The sequence below is a fragment of the Pteropus medius genome, unplaced genomic scaffold, assembly GCF_902729225.1.
Source record: "Pteropus medius unplaced genomic scaffold, Ma_sr-lr_union100, whole genome shotgun sequence".
In the NCBI taxonomy this organism is placed as follows: Eukaryota; Metazoa; Chordata; class Mammalia; order Chiroptera; family Pteropodidae; genus Pteropus; species Pteropus medius.
The window spans coordinates 438,503-458,897 of record NW_024340847.1 but is presented as its reverse complement, the minus strand read 5'-3'; the positions used below and the strand labels follow the sequence as shown (position 1 = coordinate 458,897).

At 55.7% G+C, this 20,395-nt stretch overlaps 1 protein-coding gene across 1 annotated transcript in view; it reads right to left on the bottom strand.

Annotated features, from left to right (window-relative positions):
• Positions 1 to 20,395, bottom strand: part of PTPRN2 (protein tyrosine phosphatase receptor type N2) — a 433,745-nt gene that overhangs the window by 225,654 nt on the left and 187,696 nt on the right. The window contains exons 6-9 of the mRNA XM_039836793.1: positions 14,545 to 14,905; positions 2,878 to 3,105; positions 1,061 to 1,101; positions 116 to 474 (exon numbers count right to left, since the gene is read on the bottom strand). Coding sequence (XP_039692727.1) covers positions 116 to 474; positions 1,061 to 1,101; positions 2,878 to 3,105; positions 14,545 to 14,905 — 989 coding nt within the window. The remainder of the gene's footprint in view (positions 1 to 115; positions 475 to 1,060; positions 1,102 to 2,877; positions 3,106 to 14,544; positions 14,906 to 20,395) is intronic.

Here is a 20,395-nt window from a genome sequence, read left to right as displayed (position 1 = left end):
TCCCAGTGGGAAGCGTTGGGACAGAGGACGGCTGCCCCCCCGACCTGAGACACCTGGCTGCCACCCCCGCCTCCCAGGGCGCTGGGCCCGCGACACAATGACCAGAGTCACTCACTCGTCTGCTGTCACGATATAGCCGTACTCCTCCTCGGAGGCCGTGACTGCCAGGCGCAGGCCGCCGTCCGGGCGCCCCCGAGTGCCTGCCCCCAGGGGTGCGTCCACCTGCAGGGCGCCCGGAGCCCAGGGCTGGCGCCCCCCAAGGCCGTCGCCCCTGCCCCGCAGCTCCTTGGAATACGTCTGGCTCCGCACGTTCTCCACCCCGGCCCGCTCCTCCTCCCACAGCCAGGCGTCCTCGGCGCCCTCCGCTTTCTTCGTCTCCGCTTCGAAGGGCCCCGCGAGAGGGGAGGCCCCAGGCAGGCGCTGAGACCTGGGGTCCTGTGGGACGTCCCCGAGCTCGAGGCGCAGACGGTGGACCTGGCAGAAAGAGAACTCACGTGAGATGACATCTAGGAGGAAGACTGTCGACGTCCACGGGGCCGTCTGTGGCAAAGTCATCCACACGGGACGATAACAGGCACCTTGACATGGAAAGCTGAAGGCAAAGCCTTAACAGCCTATATTTAGAATTACATCTAGACGAGAAATTCTCAACCGAACGGAGATGCGTATCAGAACCAGGTACATGGGGCTCAGCGCAGCCTCGAAGACGCACACGGGCGTCCGGTGGTGTCACGTGACGCTATCAACCCCATCCCTGAGTGCGGAAATTCTAAGGAATACCAATTTTCTTCTTTGTATTAACCATATTTTTCATACTTCTATGATGGTTAAATATTACTGTATGACCTGAAAACAGATGGTATGTATTTAAATACAATTTTGAATATAGTCTTTATACTTTTCTCAATTTGGGGATTATGGGGGATTTTCCCATTCTTTCCTAGAAAAACAAAACAAAACAAAACTTCGCGTTCCATAAACGTCCCCAAGCCACGAACAGACGACAATAGACACAGCTGTGGCTAAACGTGCGCCGGACACGCGAGACGGTGTGGCTCACCTGCTCGTCGGCCCCTCCACCGTCGTCCTGCACTCCGTTAGCTGTGAAAGACAGACGTGGCTGAAACCCTCATCCAGAGTGTCATCGCGAGGTGCGGTGGCACACAGCCATGGAGCCCTTCTCTGCATAGTGATGTTGGCATGATTCCTACTCTGAACTCTCTGTTTATAGCATAGTAACCGTGCTCTGTGGGCTTCTGGGATGAGGAGGGGGTCAGCAGCTAAACAGGAACGGCAGAGTCGGTCACAACAACATCGCCAGCTCCGTGGGGCTGTGTGTCATCAGCGAGGAAAGACCAGTGTAAAACTCGAAAAAGTCAAGTGTCTGCCCCAAACCGTCTCACATGAGTTGTCTTCAGATTCATTGACTTGGGCGACTTCTCTGTGGTGGTCACTTCTCTAAATCAGCATCCCACCTGCCATTCCCACTGGCGCCCACCGCATCCTGAGCTCCTGAAGCTGAGAGACCTCACCACGGGCCCCTTCAAGACGCTCCTGCCCCGGAGCAGGCATCACCCTCTCAGTCGCTGACTGCCTAACCCACCCTGGACCTGGGGGAGTCACGCTGTCTTCTCCTCCCTCCGATGGCAGCAGCTTCTGTCCCAACGCACAGACTCAGCCAGGTATCTTTCACTCGTGTTTCTGACACACGTCTTTTGTATGCCTACTGTGTGCAAGACAGTGAGTTAGATGTTTTAATGGAGCTCCGACAACTCTGAGAAGCAATCGGGCAGAGAGAAGGGGAGCCTGAGCCCGCCCAAGGGCAGCTACCACATGTGTGTGTGCATGTGTCATGTGTGTCTGTGTATGTGTATGTGCGTCTGTGTCTGTGTTCGTGTGTGTGCTGTGTGTCTGTGTATGTGTGTGTGCATGCATGTGCATCTGTGTGCAATGTAAGCATGTGTGTATGCATGTGTCATGTGTGTCTGTGTGTATGTGTGTGCGTGTGCACCTGTATCTGTGTCTGTGTGTTTTGTGTGTGCATGTGCATATATTATTGTGTGTATCCGATGTCTGTGTACATATTATTGCATTCATTAATGCATCTGTGTGTCGCGTTAAGCATGTTCGTCTCTGTATCTTGTGTTTCTGTGTATGTGTCGCAATGCGTGTGTGTATTATGCGTGTGTGTCTTGTGGCGCGCATGTGTGTAATCTGTATCACCAATGTGTGTGTCTGTGTATGTAATAATAGCATACGTAACCACAATGCGCATACGTCCACATATTATTATTATAGTAATGCGTCGTGTGCCATCTCTGTGTGTCTGTGTATGTGTAATGCGCGCATGCATGTAATGTCCGATGTCAATATTGTATGTGTATTATGCGTGTGCATCTCTGTGGTAATGTCTGTGTGTATGTGTGTGCATGTGTGTGCACGTGTGTCTGTGTGTGCGTTTGCATCTGTGTGCGTGCGTCTGTGTGCGCACACGTGTGTGTTGGGGGTGGGGGTGTCTGCTTTCTCCTTGGAGCAGTCTCAGGGGGTGCGTGTAGCCTCAGGCAGACACTCGAATGATCTGCTTTCACTGTGCTCATCAGCGATTTGCCTGTATCCAGTCGCACAGCTCAAAGACATGCGCTTCCTGCCAGACCGTTCCCCTGACTCTGAGCCTCGGCACAGGGGTCCCGACCGCCACAGAGCTATGCGTCTGTCGCCGTCACTGCTCCGGTCAGCTTAGCCCATTCAGAAAGTTCACAGGCAAAGTCGCTGGGACAAACCCCACATCCCAGGCGGAAAGGACACGCCCCAGCGGGCAGGCGGGGGGTCCCCCCACACTCGGCCATCTCTGCCCCCCAGGTTGGGGGAGCGGCTCACCTCGCAGGCCATCTCCGCCCCAGGTGCCGCCGTCTTCGGAGCTGCCCGCCGGCTCCCTGGGCCTCCCTCCGGCTCCTCTCCCGGGCCCGCGCCACTGCCTGGCCGCCCCCCCGCCGTGCACGGCATCGGCGAGCACGCGGGCCACCGCATCGAGGTCCATAGGGCGCGGCCTCTCCACGCCGAGCGGGAGCTTCCCAGGCTCCTTCCGGGGGGTCGGAGTCAGCGCTCCTAGAGGGACATGCACACAGTGACAGTGACACATGAGTCGCCGGGTGTCGACGTGTCGGGCAGCAGTGGCGGCTGCACCGGCTGACCCAGACGTGGGGCGCAGCCCCCACCCATGCAGGTGCAGGCGGTGCTCAGTGAACATCCGATCAGTTTGCTGAATGTGGACCACACGTGGCCTCTGGCCGTTCCCGCCGTTCGGTGCCTCTGACAGGTCAAGGTGGACGTCGGACCCGCAGAGAATGGTGAACGAGCTTGGAACCGGCCGGGAGGACGGAAAGCAGGGCCCTGACGCAGTGACAGGGCCGCTTGGCCGGGCAGAGGGCGCTGGGCAACGGCGTCACGGTCTTCGGGCTGCGAGGCCCGAGGATGAGCTCGTTCTCTCTGGCTTGGGGAAGAGATGCCACGACACCGGGGCGGGCGCGGCGCCCAGGGCACCCGCCTGGCACGACCATGCACCCCACTGACACCCATTGCTCCATCCACAGCCTGCGGCTGGGAGAGAAAAGCCTCGTGTGACTCTGTGGCCACCGCGGCCACCGTGGCCCGTGCACTGTTTACGTGCACCACACGTGCACCGCATCTACATGCGTGGTGTGTCTGATGGTGGCTTCGTATGTCAGCACGAATCTCAGAGGCGTTTCCCCTGCGACGCGAGACGCAGGTTCAGTCGCGAAGCCCCCTCCTCTGACCTCTGCTGGGAGGCAGGTGACAGAGAGGACAGGAACCATAGCTGTGTTTGCCAGAGGCGGGAAGTCCTCGTCCTCTGCACCTCGGTCTGGGGACCTCGCCTCCCCCCTGCACTCCAAGTCCCCACCCCCCAGCACCGCCCTCCCCAACAGCGCCAACCAGCACCGGACCATGGTGATGAACACGTCCCGGGGCCTACGGTGGGGCCCCCGGTGGGCGGCCTCAGCTACCTTCAGACTTGGACCCAGGCTCCGCCAGAGTCTCTCCGCAGCTTACGTGTTTACATTGTGCTCACTTATTCATTTGACCACGAAGCGCGTTACTTTTATAATCATGTAAAATATAACATATGTTCCCTATGTGGGGAGTGGGTACCTCTTAGGCGTTTCTCCTAAGTGGTTGGTGGTATTTTGAGCAATTACTCTGAACGTAAAAGTAATACATCTTCCTTGTCAAACAAATGAACAAAAACAATTGAATTACTGTACAGAAGATGACAAGTGAGGTGAGCCTGGGGCCCGAGCCCCGGGAGGGCCTTCGGGGTGGACGGGAGGGGGGGTCCACGCTCCTCTGTTCACGGGAGACCTGCCGCCCCCTGTCTGCGGCTGGAGTTCCGCCTGGGTTTGGGACACAACCGGCTGAAGCCACAGATTCGTCTCCCACGACGCACAGCAGTGAAATGGACGGCAGCAGTTTTCAGACCCCGAGCCGCAGGCCGAGCCGCCTGTGAGCTAACAGTAGAGAAAAGTGTGCCTGGCGCAGGACGGCTGTGTCCTACGGCTGCGTCCGACAGAGGCTGAGGGCTGGGCCGGCCCCGTCAACTCCAGGGCTCCTGCCCCTCCGGGCCGACGCAGGCACGTGTGGTGTCACAGCCGCGAGCAGAGACGCACTTTGGAATCAGAGACGCGCGTGTCACAGCCGTCGCTGCTGTTTTGAGAGACGTGTGTGCGTTGGGACCCTCCGCCTCGATAGGGACAGTCTCGGACCCGAAACTGAGTCAGTGGACGACAGGCAGGTGTGACCTTTCCATTCCGTTCCAGGGCCATCTACTCCCAGCAAGCAGCCTGCCCTTCCGGGGGCCTATTATCTCCGCAAGGTCTTATCTCACTGTTCCCTCCAAGGCCACTGCCAAGGCCGGCTCGTCTCGGACAGGGAGACGGCGGGGCCGGGGCGGGGAGGGAGGCGCCGCCTCGGAGAGCTGGAGCCCAGGCCTCCTTGGCACTGCGCTCTGCGGGGGCCTGCCCTTCGACAGCTGGCAGACCCAGTATCTGCCCCCCGCCCCGGAGAACTGACCGTCCCCCGGGGTCACGTAGGAGCACCGGCTCAAACGACACTGGCAGACGGGGCCACTCGTGTTGGGCACCGCTGCCCTGACATCGCCTGTGACGCCGCCCGGCGAGCAGTGAGGCTGCACCCTTAACATTGCTTCCGCCGGCCACGCACGGCACAGGGGAAGAAGCATGTTGAGGCCCCGCTCACGAAATGGTGCTCGCCTGCCCCTCAAACCAGCATGGAAGCTGAGCAGCTTCCGCCTTTAGAACGGAGAAGGCAGAGTGACCTGCGCCCCAGGCCCACCCCGGAAATCCGCAAGCACAGTAAGCCCCACTCTCAGAACAGTGAGAATGAAAATGACCCAGCGGGGCTCATGTCCCAGTGACCACCACACCCTCCTCTCGCAGAACCTACTCTGTGGACAGACACAGGACAGACGGACACTGGGAGCAGAGCGTCAGCATGTGGGGCCAGCACTAGGCTCAGCCAGGAGGGGAGGAACCAGAGCGAGCGCGTCCGGCCCCAGCCCAGGGCCAGCGGACGACGGTGCCAGGCCTGTCTGCTCTTTGCTCAGCCTACCAGCAGTGGCACTGCCCGAAGTCAGCCACGAACCCCGCTGCCATGGGCAGCGGCTGCTGGCCCACTTCATCGGGCCAAATAATTCTGGAACCTGCGGGGGGCGTGGTCCTTTTTCCTTTTGCTACTGCTGTGCGCACCGGTTTTGAGTGCAGTGAGAATTCTCATCAGCCACAGTGTCAGCTCCGAGGTGCTGCTGAGCTGGACTCACGAGGAAAGTGGACTATGTCCCAGGGGAGTCACCGTGCCACTGCAGAGGAGGAGTGTTATGTGTGTCCCCAACACTACTCCGTGAAACTGAGTCGATGGGACCATGGGGGGGCGGGCATCGTAGGGTCCAGCATGGCTTATGGCCTCCGGTCTCACCTCCAACACTCACAGCGTGTGGTCTTGGGCAAGTTCTTTAAACTCATTTCTTAATTTCCTTATCTGTAAAATGAGGAGAAGTAACTTATCTAGTGCCAGGCACACCACAAATGCTTGATGGATTGTAACTATGATCGTGATAATGAGATGAGGAAGCACCATCTCAGCTCTCCGTCATCCTTCACCCTTCCAGTCCACTGTTACACAAATGCCGGAATTTCTAAGCTGAGCTCTGCTACAGCTCACTGCACCCCTCAAGTAAAGCGCGAGAACACGGTCGGCCTCTTGAAACGCTTAGTCGGGCAGGCTGACCAGTGCTCAACATTCTGTTTAAGATTATGCATTCTGAAAAAGTTCTTTGCCAAAGATTAACCTACACTAAAAATGTGAATCTCAGTTATTAAAGTCAGACCCCAGGCTCTACCCCTCCACCCACCCATCCGCCCATCTCCCTCTGCATTTCATCAACTCGGCATTGGGCACCCACAGTGTTCGGAGTTAAAGAATAAGCGTTGCTATGAGACAGGCTGAGAGTTTCAAGGCAGGACTACAGCAGGATTAACACACACACACGTGAACACACGTGAACACATATGTGAACACACACACACACACCAAGATGTTTAGAAGACAGAGAGACTTGACTACTGGGCAGTGGAAACTTAATTTATGAGACAGAACAACAATTGGGACCCTACAGGAAGATCAGATGGCAACACGTCTCCAGTCATTTCTCTTTCCTTCTAAAACAGACGAGTGTTTGGGCTGACATGCTACCCACGCCGTCACTCATTACACTATTTGTAAGAAATGTCTTTCCTGAAATTCAACCAAACGATCGCCAAGCTTTTGCAACATTATCTACTCATAAATTACCACCTAATTTTACCCTCAGAAATTAACATTTGAATTGATATAACGTAGATTTGCTAAATGTCACTATAAAATATTTAAAATATAAAACTTTGCCTGTTCTAAAAAGGTAAAAAATTCTTATTTTTAATCTCTAATGAAGATAATGCAATTTACTGATTTTTAAAAAATATAAATCCAAATTATGTCCTTTGCAAAAAAAAAAAAAAAAACTTCAGGAGGTATAATTTTGGGGTCTCAGTTACATAGAAAATTTTTTTGTAAAATGTCAAAATATATATTTCGTGAAAATCAATAAAATATGAAAAAAAATAAAGACGGTCAAAAAGAAGTGAAAACGTTCTTTTCCTATCTTGCTGGATTAAACCAACGCGCGCGTCAGGTAATGACCTGTGCCTACCGTCCTACGGCCGCAGAGCGAAACCGGCCTGCTCCTCTATCGGTCGAAATTTGGCTGATGATATTGAAAAGCGCCTTTTTATTGAGGGGCAGAGGCAGGGGCAGGTCATCGGGTGGAGAAGTTTCAACACATGGGCTTTGAGGTGTTCCTGTGAACGCGCTGCCCTTGACCTAGGCTGCCTGCGCCCTGGGCAGGCGCACGCCGCCCCCCACCCCCTTCGTGGAGCAGGATCTGCTCCCAGCTCCTGGCAGACCGTCCCTGACCCATAGAGCCGAGCTGTCATCCTCCTGGGCTCTGAAACACAGGTCCTGCCCCGAGCTGCACCAGAAGGCAGCAGGCCAGGGGCATTTCATAGCTCTCCTGTGATGGCACGTCACGACTAAGTCAAGCCATTGAGTCACACTGTGTGCAGTTTCCAGGAGCCCAGGATGGTGCTAAGATCTACGCCTGGACAGAATGTGTCCTGCGACCTCGGCTGCGTGCCCAGGCTCCCCGCAATCCCAGGCTTCTGTGGAGGGTGCCACGTCATGTGGGACCATGGGAGAAAAGCTGCCTGAGAAGGAGAGTCTAGCAGAGACCAGAAGGAGGTGCAGCATGAGCCCAGCGGGTATCTGGAGGAAAGATGCTCTGGGCAGAGGAGACGCACGTGCCAAGGCCTCGGGGCAGAAGGGCCGGCAGGACAGGACAGCCAGGGGGCCACGGTGGAGCGGCAGGGGCAGAGCTGGCGGGTCGTTACGTGAGAACTGGCCCAGGCACGCAGGTCTCAGACAGTGAAAAGGACTTCATTTTCACCGAGTGAGCTGGGAGGCCCTTACTACGTTTTGGGCAGTGTGACGTCATCTAATTTACAATGTAAATGGACACTCTGCTGCAGGCTCGACGCAGGTCCAAGCGGAGGCTCCAAACGAGGCTCTTGCGACAACCCAGTTCTCGAGAGGACAGCAGGATGGGGCGGCCTGGTCGGGCGGTGAGGGGTCTCTGTGTGCTTGGGGGGCAGGCCCGGTGGCTCTGCTGCAGGACTGGGCATGTGGCGACGGACAATGACCAGATGGCAAAGCTGGAGGAGCTGTGTGAACGTCGCTTCCAGATGTCGGGGGAAGCCCGGGTGGGGCGGGAGCTCTCAGCAGCCCACAGACCACCCCGCCGTGTACTGCGCTGTTACATGGCAGCGTGGGGAAGGAGGGAGGTAAGGTGCTCTCGCTGGTCAAACCAGGGCCAGGCAGACCAGAAATACTGAAAGCTCCACCACAAAGAAGGGGCCACAATCCTCCAGAGAAGGTGAGGTGACGCCCTGGGGAAAAGGGACACGTTCCAGAGTCAGCCTCTCGGGATCACTGCCGCTTGCGATTGAGGGCGCCCTGTCCGGCCCCCACCACCGCAGTTCCTGTCTGTGTAGAACGGACTCGATGACCCCGCGAAGGGGTTGTCGCGAAAGTGAAATGAGACGAAACGTGCTGATGGCTCCACGTGCCCGGCCATCGGCACTTCGTGTGCAGCTGCGCCCCTTTCCGATACAATGCTCTGTCCTCACATTGAACAGCTCGGAAAAATGATGGCTTACGGTCATCGCGCACCTTTTTCCTTCAGCTTCCTTTAGTTCTGTCTCATTATTTGCAGGACAGAGAAGAAAGAGATTGCCACATGGTAAAACTCGTGGTCTTTAAGATAAAGGTCAGAAACAGGGGAGGCTTTCCGTGGGCCTCTCAGATTATAAAAAGAAATACCTTCGAAATGGAATAATAAAATATAGTTCCTAAAACTGCCTCCTCTCATTCAAAAAAGAAACTTTCCAGGTTATCGCTAGTGAAAAATAACATTAAATACCTGAGGTGGTCAACGGCAGACTCTAAATGGCCGGCCAGCTTCTGATGGGAACATTCGCGTCTATGAGAAATCGCCTCCCGCATGACCACTGCAAACCACACGGGGGTATCGCGGAGGCCCTCACTGTCAGTCATTTGAAGATAAATCGAAATGAGCAAATCATTTTGTAAAAGTCCAGCTAACCTTGGTGGATCGTAGAGGGGACCACAGCACGGGGCACAAGCAAATACCACGGGCATCAGTGGAACATTCTTTTGTTCCATCAGCGGCACCATGTAATTCTGAGATCCGGCCAGCTTATAATGACATTTTAAGTAGCTTTCAATACTCCAAGTGGGCTCTATCAGAGCAATTACTCGAAATGTCAGGACATCAAATATATAAGGCCTGGAGTAGAAGATCAACTTCCACACACGACACTGCAGGCGTAACCTACTGGAATTATGTGTCTTAAAAGGGTCCCCCGGACAAAGGTTATACGCTTTAGAGAGTAAGCAACGCGTGCAGATAACCTCACCACTGAACTGCTTTAACACACGCGATGTGGGTTATGCACAACAGCTTTTGCTCCTAAGTGCCTTTATCACCATGTCTACGTGAGTACATCGTTTAGCCATGTCCAGACACATACCAGCATCATCGCCATCACCACCATCAACATCACCATCACCACCAACATCACTAAGAGTATCACCGCCACCATCACGATCATCATGAGGAATTTATTGTGTTCCTTTTGCTTAAAGAATAGACAGTTCGTTTAATTCCTGGAGGCCAGCTCTCAGGTATTTGCAAACAATTCAGATAAATTCTGAAGGAGCATGTTACTTTATTCTGCCCTCACTTGGGCCTCCAGGAGATCTAGGCATAATCAGATGTCAGCTTCCTGCCTACTTTTACTGAAAACAACACAAGTAAAGTGAAAAGTGTTCTCCTTGCAACTCGAGGGGCGGCTCCTGGGTGAAAGTGCTCCTCACCCGTCCAGCCATCTAGTCTGTGCCTGGAGGGCTGGGTGCGCCCAGCCACACTCCTTCTGTTACCTGAACCAAAATATCAAATTAGCTGTGGCATTAATCGTGTGACTCGGTTGGTGTCTGGGTCAGCAGTCACATTGCTTTCTGAAGGATATTTCAGTTAGAGTCACAGGAATGTGAGTCTGCACGCTCAGAATATTAACTGACTATGACAAGGGGAGCCAACATGTGATGGTGACAAATGCCAGACTAGAATATGAAACTGTCCAGGGATGGCTGCCAAGGGTGGTAATCGAAACCTGTCTGCATGAATGAAGAGGGCTAACCCAGCAGCGTTTTCGGATCCCACCCGGGGAAATGGCCGCAGAACGGCAACAGTGGTCGAACTCCCTCTCAGTGGCCAAGTTCTGGATGGGGCGTGGTTACCACATATTTGCAGCTAGGAACTCGATTTATAATCAGATCCAAACAAATGTGTATATTCCAGTTTTGCGTGGGAACTATATGTTACTTTTATAACTGCTAAAAAACACAGCAAATAATCTTTTACAAATTCTGATTCCCATATTGAACTGAACTCAAAACCGAAGAACGATGTTCCCTCGGGGAGCGGCCCGCTGGGTGGCGACCCAGGGAACGGCATCGCGCCCGGCGCAGCTGCGCGAGGCGGCCGCTGAGCCCGGGCACTGCCGCCCCGCGCTTCGCCGGCACCCTTTCTGCCGCCCTGCTTCACGCGGGTCATTTCGTTTTATGTTGCCGTGAAGCCCTTTGAAAAGAGGCAAGTGTAAATAACAAATAAATGAAGGAAGACGATCTCTTTTCCATGGCGAGTTTTTACCTAACCAACACCTGCCACACGCAGTAGCCGGTCACATGCCGGCCACTTATCCGGGCTTGCACACGAGTGAGTTTACCTGTGGTTCTGTCTAAACTTGGATGGCCGCACAAGCGGCTTCGACCATGAGAGTCACGCAGTAGCTGTCTCTCCCTCTGCACTAAGTCGCAGGCCCCTCCCTCGCTGCTCTGGCACGTGGCCCGGGGGCGTCTGAGATGCCCGCTCTCCAGGGCCTCACGGTCCTGACAGCTCTCCGCCTGCCTTGCTGTGGAGTGGAACTGGGTTTTGTGGAGAGAGCTGGCACGCCCTGTGCCTTCGTGGGGAGTCTGTGCTGTGGCACCAGGAGTCTATCTGGACTTTTCACAAGGCCCTGGGGTGGCTCTTCCAAATGGTATGAGCGGTCTCCAGGGAGTAGTGTGACATGGCCCGCCTGGGTGGCATTATGGTTGAACACCAATTAAATCCCAGTAGTGAACTGAGAGGTAATCTCAGGAAGCCCTGGACTGCGAACTTAGGGAGCCGGTCTTGTCTTCTCTCATCCTTTTTCCTACTATGTAGGGAGAAGTCTTCATTCCTCCTGCCTGGTCAGCATCTCTGGGCCAGGTGACCTTGTCCTCTCCTTGGCAACCCTTAAGACTCAATTCAGAACTTCCCGCACAAGGGGTAGTCGGAGAAAGCTGGAACTTGGAACTCAATGGCCATTTAAAACAGAGTCCAAGACCACTTAGCCAGAGGAACAAATTAAATCTGCAGTTTGGACAGTTGACTCTTAACAGCACCAACTCTGTCTCAAGTTATCTGTCTTTGGGAAAAAACACTATTTACCCTAAGCTACAGGTTCCTCGTAGGGAAAATCAGGCTGAAAATAACATCATCTTTTAAAGTTGATAAGAAGAGCAGACAAGACAATTTATGTGGAGGAACGCATGCATTCATCCACTCAGCAAGTGTCATGCCGGGCACACGCCGGACCCTGGGTATGAAAGGTGGAAGGAGAGGCACATTTTGCTGTTTTCCTAGAGCTTATGGTCCATAAGGGGAGACAAGCATTGATTAAGTCATCACACAAACGTGCAATCGCAGACGGAGACGGGCTCTGGGGGGGAGCGCAGGGTGCATCCTGTGGGTGGGGTGCAGCTCACCGTAAGGACCAAGCGGTCTTCCAACACTCAAGCAGAAATTGGCCAGAGAGGCTCGGCGGCCTATGCCACTGGTACGATGCAACGAGACGCGGCCAGACCGTGTCCCCCTCATGGAAGGACGCGTTACCACTGCTGAAGCCCTCTCGCTCAACGCTGAACACAAAGGGTCAAGTTTCTGGACTAGATTCTACGTCACAGGAAATACAGCAGTCTGTTTTCTTTGGGAGCCAATCAACGAATCCAGAAACACCCTCTGAGACGAGTGAACTGGGCCCTAAAATAAATAAGTGCAAGGAAGGAAAAAAGAAGGAGGAGAAACCCGTAGATTAGATGTGGCTTAACACATATATCCACTAATTCGCCGGATCCTGTTGGGATCCTGCTTCAAAAGGAGCCAGTTGTAAAGAAAATTTATGACAACTGAAATTTAAACATCAATTAGATACTTAAGTGATATTAAGGCATTACTATTAACTTTAATGTCCTAAAGCTATTGTGGTTAGGCTTATGTAAGAGCCTTATCTTTCAGCCACGCAGAACTGAAATATTGGCAGATGACGCCACTCAGAGACAGCAGAGGGTGGGGGAGGCGGCGGCCCAGAGAAGTAGCAGGAGAAACTGGGGGCCGCTGGTCGCTGAAGCCCAGCGATGCACGTGGGGGCCCCGTACAAGTCTTTCTGTTCGTGTCGTTATTGACGTTTTACACGACTCTTCTTAAATCACACAGTGCAGTTGGGAAGACGGCACACACAAAAGATCGCCAGCTTCGCATCTCGGCACAGAGAAAAACTCCCACCAAAGTATGCAGTTCCTAAGGGTCACTGGAGAGCGAAGAGAACATCTCCAGAGGGTGCGAAACGACAGGAGGTACCAGGTGACGGGAGGAAGCTTCTGGGCAGTGTGGCGGTGCGCGCAGGGACACCGGAGCACGCCCCCTTCTCTGCGCACCGCCGGGTACCCTGGTGGGCGCCTCATCTCCTCCCACTCCCAGTAACCAGGACCAGGTGGTCAGCACACGGGGTTTTAAGCTGTGGGGCACAGGACGGGAGGAGAGAAGGGGTGGGTGCCAAGAGGACAGCCCAGCACTACCTGACGCGGGGAGCAGGACCGCAAGGGGCGGGGCGGGGCGGTCAGCACCATGGAGAGGGCCTGGAAGGCTGAGCAGAGGCTGCTGCAGAACCGGGGTGACCTTCCGCAGAGAGTCTACAGCAGAGGTGCGAGTGATGCGGGGCTGGGGAAGGTCAGGAAGGAGACACCGACCGACAGTCAGATGGCGGAGGAAGAGCTGCGATGGGCGGGCTCAGGGCGGAAGGGGGGGCGGCGGCGGGCCTGGGGGGCTGCTCAGGGCAGTGTGCGGTTAATGCGGTTAACGCGGCAGGCGGTGCCCCGGGGAAGAGCGCGCAGGAAAGTGCTCAGCCGGGGGTCGAGCTTCCCCGGCAGCCGCCAGCCCCGGCGACGGAGACGCGTGCGCGGAGGTCGTGGTCGGCGCACGCGCTGCCCCTTAGTCCCCTCGCACACCTTTCTTTCCGAGACAAGCGCAGGAAGAAAGCACTGGTGACAGCCACGCATCCTGCCCTCTCACGACGACTTGGCTCCCATTCGAAAGTGCCATCACAGCCGCAGACAGAGCGCGAGGACTGCGGGCTGCGGGGTGAGCGGCCCGCCCGAGCACCGCGCGACGCCTGCTCACCAAGGCCGCCGCGCGGTCTCCGACCCGGGCCTCCCGAGCCCTGTTAGGCTGGATGCCACTATTTGCGGATCTTCAGAGAAGTCACAGCTCCTCAGCATCTGTTTGTGTTTAATGGTCTCGGAAAGGGGCTGTTGGAGAATGAGCAGACCAGGGCCTTGTGCATCCGCAGCAGGGGAGGTGGGGACAGGACAGGCCCGCGCCCCGGGGAGGAGCCCCGGGGAGGAGCGCGCAGGGCCGCCTCGCGGGCGCTGAGAGCCCCGCGGAGAGCGCGTCCCTTTGCGGGCCGCAGGGGCGCACACTGTGTCGTGAGCGGCCTCAGTCTCAGACTGGGGTCTTTTGGGAACAAGGCAAACGTGATTTGGGCCTGAGTTTGACCACGGCAGTGGTGAGGTGTGCGACAAAATGCAAGCCGGCCGGGTCCAAAGCCTTTAGATTCAATTTCCAAAACACTATGAGCGCGCACAAGTCAGGGCCGGATCCGGCCATGCTCGCCAAGCCGCTTCATCATCTTCATCAGTGAAGTCGTGAAACTGCACAACCGCGGAGGAAGGGTTCAAGCGGCGACAGCCCCCGGCCCGAGGGGCACCCACTGCAGGAATGACCGCCTTCCCCTCTCCCGCCACCCCAGGGGGCGCGACCTCGGGCACCACGCCTCCTCGCCCTGCTCCTGGCTGCACCGGGAGGAGAGCCGTGGGGAAAGAGGCCCCCTCAGGCTCGGGGTGCAGAGCCCCCTGGCCTGGAAGGAGGCCGGGAAGACGCCGAGCGTCAGAAGCGCCGGGGCGGGGGCGAGGCTGACTTACCGTCGTGCGGGCCAGCGGAGTCTCCAGGGCCTTCTGCAGGCGAAGACCATTTCTTGGAGGCCGAAGGCGCCGAAAGGACCCTGGGCACCCTCCAGGGCATGCGCATGAGGTCGTGGGGCGTGAGCTTGCCCTCCGCGGAAGGCGTGGGGGGCTGCAGGGCCAGGTAGGCGCCCAGCGCCGCCACGAGGTTCCGCTTGCGCATCCCGCCGTCCACCTTGGGGCTGAGCTCATCCGGTGGGAGCCGTCCGGGGGTCCGCAGCGCGCCGCCCGCGGGGTGCCCGGCCCAGGAGGCGGGGGCGAAGGTCAGAGCGGACGTTTGCGCCTCGTAGGTCCGCACGCCGTCGGCGACGCGGTCCTCACCCTGCAGGGACCGAGGACACAACAGCAGCGGGTGAGTCTCTGTCGTCAGCCAGCGCCACGTGGCGCCGTGTCCAGGTTCCCAAGGCGCCAAAGGGCCCCGGGCACCCAAAATGCGCACCCAATCCAGGCGCCGTGTAGTCATCCCACCCCGGGGCCAGGTTCCGTGGGAGGGAACGAAGTCCAGCGCATGGGTTTTCACCAACAGCTTTATCGAGATTAATTCACATGCCATGAACTCACCCAGTTCAGTTGTTTTCAGTGGGCGGCAAGCTGTGCCAACATAGCCACTATTCCACCGTTCTGCTAATTCCAGGACACTGTCATCATCCCCAAAGAAACCTTGTCCTCACAGCCGTTCCTGTCACCCCTCACCCAGCCCCAGGCAGCCACCAATCCACTGCGCGTCTCTGTGGGTTCGCGTCTTTGGGACGGACGGTTCACGTCAGTAGAAGCGCGGCCTGTTGTACCTGACGTCTGCAAGGTGCCCGTGTGGCTGCTGTGCTCCCACCGAGGCTGAAGCAGAGTCCGCTCAGTCCGCTCGCAGGACAGAGCACAGTTTGTTCATCCGCTCATCAGCTGTTGGACCTTTGGGTTGTTTCCACCGCATGCGGCTGGTGACCTGAATAAGGCTGCTGTGGACGTTCAGTGCGGGTTTTTCCAGGTCAAGTTTGCAGTTTTCCCGGGTATGCGCCCGGGCCGGAAATCGCTCGGTAGCGTAGTAACTCTGCAGTTCACTCACCAAGGAGCTGCCAGAACGTTCCCGGCCCGGCTGTTCCGCTTCAACGTCCACCCGCAGTGCGGGAGGGTCCCAGCTTCTCCACCTCCCTCGGCTACGCTTGCCATTTGGTCATCTTGTCGACTGTAACCATCCTAGTGGTCAGCAAGTGGTTTTGCTGATGTGTAAATCACTCTCAGCCTATCCCTTTAACAGCAATATTCCAAACCAGGGACGTTGAATGGGTCTCGGGTTTAATAATCACGCGTGATGCTGCATCCATGACGTGGCTAATGGTATTTCACGGAGCCTCCACCCATGCCCTCCTCACCCGTCTCAGACATTTTCCCAGGAGCACATGTCTGCATCATACTTTGTTTTGCCACTAGACATGTTGAGGCCCAGTTGTGCTCACTTCCGGGACAGCTATACACACGTTAGGGATCTCGGCACTCTACCACCGACGGGGGCACCGTCGAAATTTCATGGACAAACAGTAACCTCCAACTTTGAGCCTCTCAAAGTTACAGCTGTCGAGACGTGCCCAGAGGTCCCTCCACCGTGCGGAATGGGCCCGTGGGCCATAAATCTTAAAAGCCTTGCCCATCGATATTTCCCACATTTTCTTCCCTTGGGGCACATGGTCACTGCTGAGTCGATGGGGCGTGGGCCTTGGGATCTCAGAGGTGCAGCTGTCGCTGAATTTAAGACGAGCGGCTCACACTCGCAAGTCTGGCTGTTTTCAAAAATATTCGGGTTCGGCCTTCCAGGATAGCTTTTGGTGCAGCGAACTAGAAATCGGGGAGCTGGTGTTGACCCGAGTTCTAGTTTCTGTTCTCGCATTTGAACTCAGGCAAATCACTTGACCTTTTGAGACTCGATTTTCCTTCGTCAAAGGAGGAGACTGGACATTATCTCTGGGATTGTTTTATTTCTAAAATGATATGATTTGAGCCGTCATCCCAATTGTTTCATTTTGTCTAAGTACTGGCTAAAATCAGCTGCTTTTCCTTTTAGAAAAGAGAAAGTAAGATTCCTGAGAGGGAGAGGGGAACGGAAACTGTCACCACGGCGAACGGCCCCTCCAGCGGCCCCCGCGAGCTGCGGGAGTGTCAGCCTGCAGCTCAGCCCGAACTCGCCTTCGGAAAGGCTGTCGCCGAACGCCGGATCAGGCCACACGCCGGGGGCTGGGCCCGCTGGACCCGCGTCCAGACGCCTCATTAAGGTGCCCAGAAGCCTCTCTCCGCTCTGCTACAGATGCGGTCAACCTGCAGCTTCCACTCAAGGGCCTTTGATTATAGTCGACTTGGACAGCTCATGGCAGCGGACAAGCCAGCGTCCACGGCACGTGACCAACCACAGCAGAATGCAATCCATGCTGTAGACCGGGATAAACAGTCTATTGTGGGTCCGTTTATGCTCTGAACCAAATTAAAGCGAAGAGGGAAAAGCATATTTCAGTAGGTAGGACAAACAACAGAGACTGTACAATGAGAGAAAACATTATAGTTTTCATAAGCCACACCGGGTCCTCTGTAAACAATGGCTAGCACGATGGTATCCTTGGGGAACCTACTGTGGCCTCAAGGTGAGGTTGCCCACCCCCAACCAGGAGGACTGGGGGCTGGGCAAACAGCAGCGAGGAAGGTGTTCTGGCCTCCTCCTGTGTGGTCTGTCTAGGAGAGAGCAGCAGAGGTCGCTGGACTCTGGGGCGGGGCTGCCTGGGTTTGAATCCCACCTCTGACGCCGACAAGCTTCGCGACCTTAGCTCTGGTGAGTTCTTTAAGCTCTGAGTCCCCCGTAAACTGGGGATGCCAGTCAGTGCCGGCACAGAAGTGCCGGTGGCTGCTGTTGCTGTCGCCACGATCGCTGACTTCGCCCGCTCACACCTTCGTTCCTTAAAGCAGCAGGGAGGCTGCGGCTCAGGTGAGACGGGCCCCCAACTGTCCTTTTCCTGCACTTTCAGCCCTAAGGTTAAAATTCTATGATCGTTTTCAAATCCCTATTTTGAAGATGTTTTAAGCCTCAATTCAACAAACCTATGATGTCATGTTTCCTAAAATGATGGTGGATAATTTTTAAAACTGGAGCTTGGCAACCTAAAAGCATGAACACTGGCCAATCTCCAGCCCACGGAATGGCCACTCCTGGTACCAAGTCTTCAAACCGTGTGTCAGGGACGGTTAGTCTCGGCCCCGTGGGGCGGGCCACCGTGCACGTGTGCGGCACCTGAGCGCGGCCGCCAACGTCTCCTGACGTCTCCACTGAACTGGAATCCCTTCGGGAACATTCCCTGAGCCATGGTGCTTCCACACAGAACTGTTCACGCACACACACCGGCGGGGTGTGCTGCAGGACACAAGGGGAAAGAGGCCTGCTCGGAGGCCGGAAGAGCTGTCGGCGCAGTTCTGGGTGACCTGGGACACGTTTCCCCATCTCTTTGGGCTTCACTTTTATCGCCTGCCAAACTTGGAAAATAATTTTTTTCTTAAAGCAGTTGTGAGAGTTAGGGAGAGTTTAGGTAAAAGTACCCAGCTTAGCACACAGCTCAGAGGAAGTGTTTACCACAGCCATCAAGAATCATCGCCACCTCAGCAGGACCCCCAGCATCACCACCGCCACCACCACCATCAGCATCAGCATCGACGCCATCAGCATCGGCATTACTGCCATTGGCATCAGCATCAGTATCACCATCAGCATCACGATAGGCATTACCACTATCACATCAGCATCACTGCCATCATCAGTATCAATAGCATCGCATCAGTGACAGCACCATATCAGCATCAGCATCACCACCATCAGACATCAGCATCATTGCCATCGGGTATCAGCATCACCACCATCAGTATCGCATCACCGCCATTGGCGCGCCAGCATCAGCATCACGCGCGGCTAAATGCATCAGCATCATCAGTATCAGTACCAGCATCTTCACATCATCAGTATCACCGCCATTATGCCAGCATCCACGGCATCATCGTTGCTGGCTGTATCAGCATCAGCATCACCGCTATCAGTCAGTTATCACCGCCATATTGGCGCCAGTATCGTATCACGCTGGTCGGGTCAGACATCAGCATCAAAGACGGCAGACACTCACATCAGCATCAGTGTTACATCAGCATCACCGCCATCAGCGTGCCATCATCTTAGCAGACATCAGCACCATTGAGATCATGCATCACTCGCCATCGGGTATCGGCACGAAGCATCACCAGCGGATATCGCAGGAACAATGCCATCGGCATCGGCATCGGCATCATCAGCATCAGCATCAGCATCACCGCCATCGGCATCAGCATCACCACCACTACTGCTGGTGTGTGCAAAGCTCTGGTCTCCGTTCCATGGGGAAGGAATGACTCGAACATGGACCTGACTTAAACAGCTTGCAGACTGAAACGCAAGTTGTGTCACAGACATCGGTGGCTGTCATCGAAAGTCTATTATTAAAGAGGATCGGTGATGTGGCGTTTGGAAAGAAGGGACCGTATTCGGCAGGGGAAAATCAGGGAAGCTTCCTGGAGCCAGATGACACACGTCCTAGAGCCACAAGCTGCATCGCGTCCCCCGCCTCCCAAGTGGCGAGACAGGGAAGTGACCGCTGTGCTCCCAGCTTCCCCAGGCCCAGGGCGCCAGAGCTGAAGGACAGACTCCGCTCCCCTCCTGGAAACCCGCCCGCCACGTGCTCGATCGCACGGTTGGGAATTCAGACGAGACCGCCAGGGAGGCCCGTGGCCCTCGGAGCCCCACGCCCAGTATCGCCGAGTGGATGAGACTCGCCTGGGCTCCGGTCTCGTGCTCGTCAGACATTCCCTGTGCCAAGGCCCCAACGCAAATGAGGAAACGGCGTGGGCCATCTTTTGACCACATAACAAACATTTTCTCCAGTTTGCCTCTTAGCCCGCAGGCAGGGGTGACAAGCACATTGATTGAGACGCGCTTGCTGCTGGCGTGACAGAGGACTCCGCGGCAGGGCTGTCCACGGGCTCCCTAATGAGGTGGCTCCACGATGCCAATGGATATGGCAAGATTGGGAGCAGGGGTGGGGCTTGGAGCCCCCGGTCCAGCTCATTAATGTAGAGTCGGGGTTGCTGCATGTGCCTTCCTGTGCTCGGGCTGTGGGGGTGGTTCTGGCAGCTTGTTTATTCTGTGTGTCTGACTTTCTCTCCTCCGCTCCACCCCGCCTCCCGCCCTCTCTCTGTGTCTCTGTCTCTGTCTCTGTCTCTCTCTCTCTCCGCGGTGAAAAGGTTGTCAGCGCTTAATAGTGTTCAGGCTCTAAGTGGCCCGCCCCTGTACAGGGGAAGATTGGAGGTGTCAGTCTTACTGACGGCACTGTCAACGGGACAAAAGAAATTCCTGCGTTCCGAGGAGCCTCGCACTGGTCTGTCTTTGACCAAGATAGCTGTACTATTTTTGTAGCCAAGATATAGAGCTTTCAGTTAGAAAAAAAAGAGTCCCCAGTGGTTTTTTGAGTTCATAAAATCTATGAGGTTGAAGAGGTATTAAGTTCTAAACTACAGGATCAACGAATTTTGCAGAAAATTGACAGTAATACAAGATATGGATGTGAAATCATGGATATCTGCAAATGACGCCGCATTCTGCTAGCCTGGGATTATTCTAAGGAGGCGGCCATGGCTCGAGGCGAATACTGTTCTCCCGCGTCCCTCCGCACCGGCACTGCCTCCTGCTTTGTCGCCTTCGCTCCATCCTGCTCTTCCTGGTCCGCACGCTGTGTCTCCAGCAGCTGCACCTGCCTCGCACCCG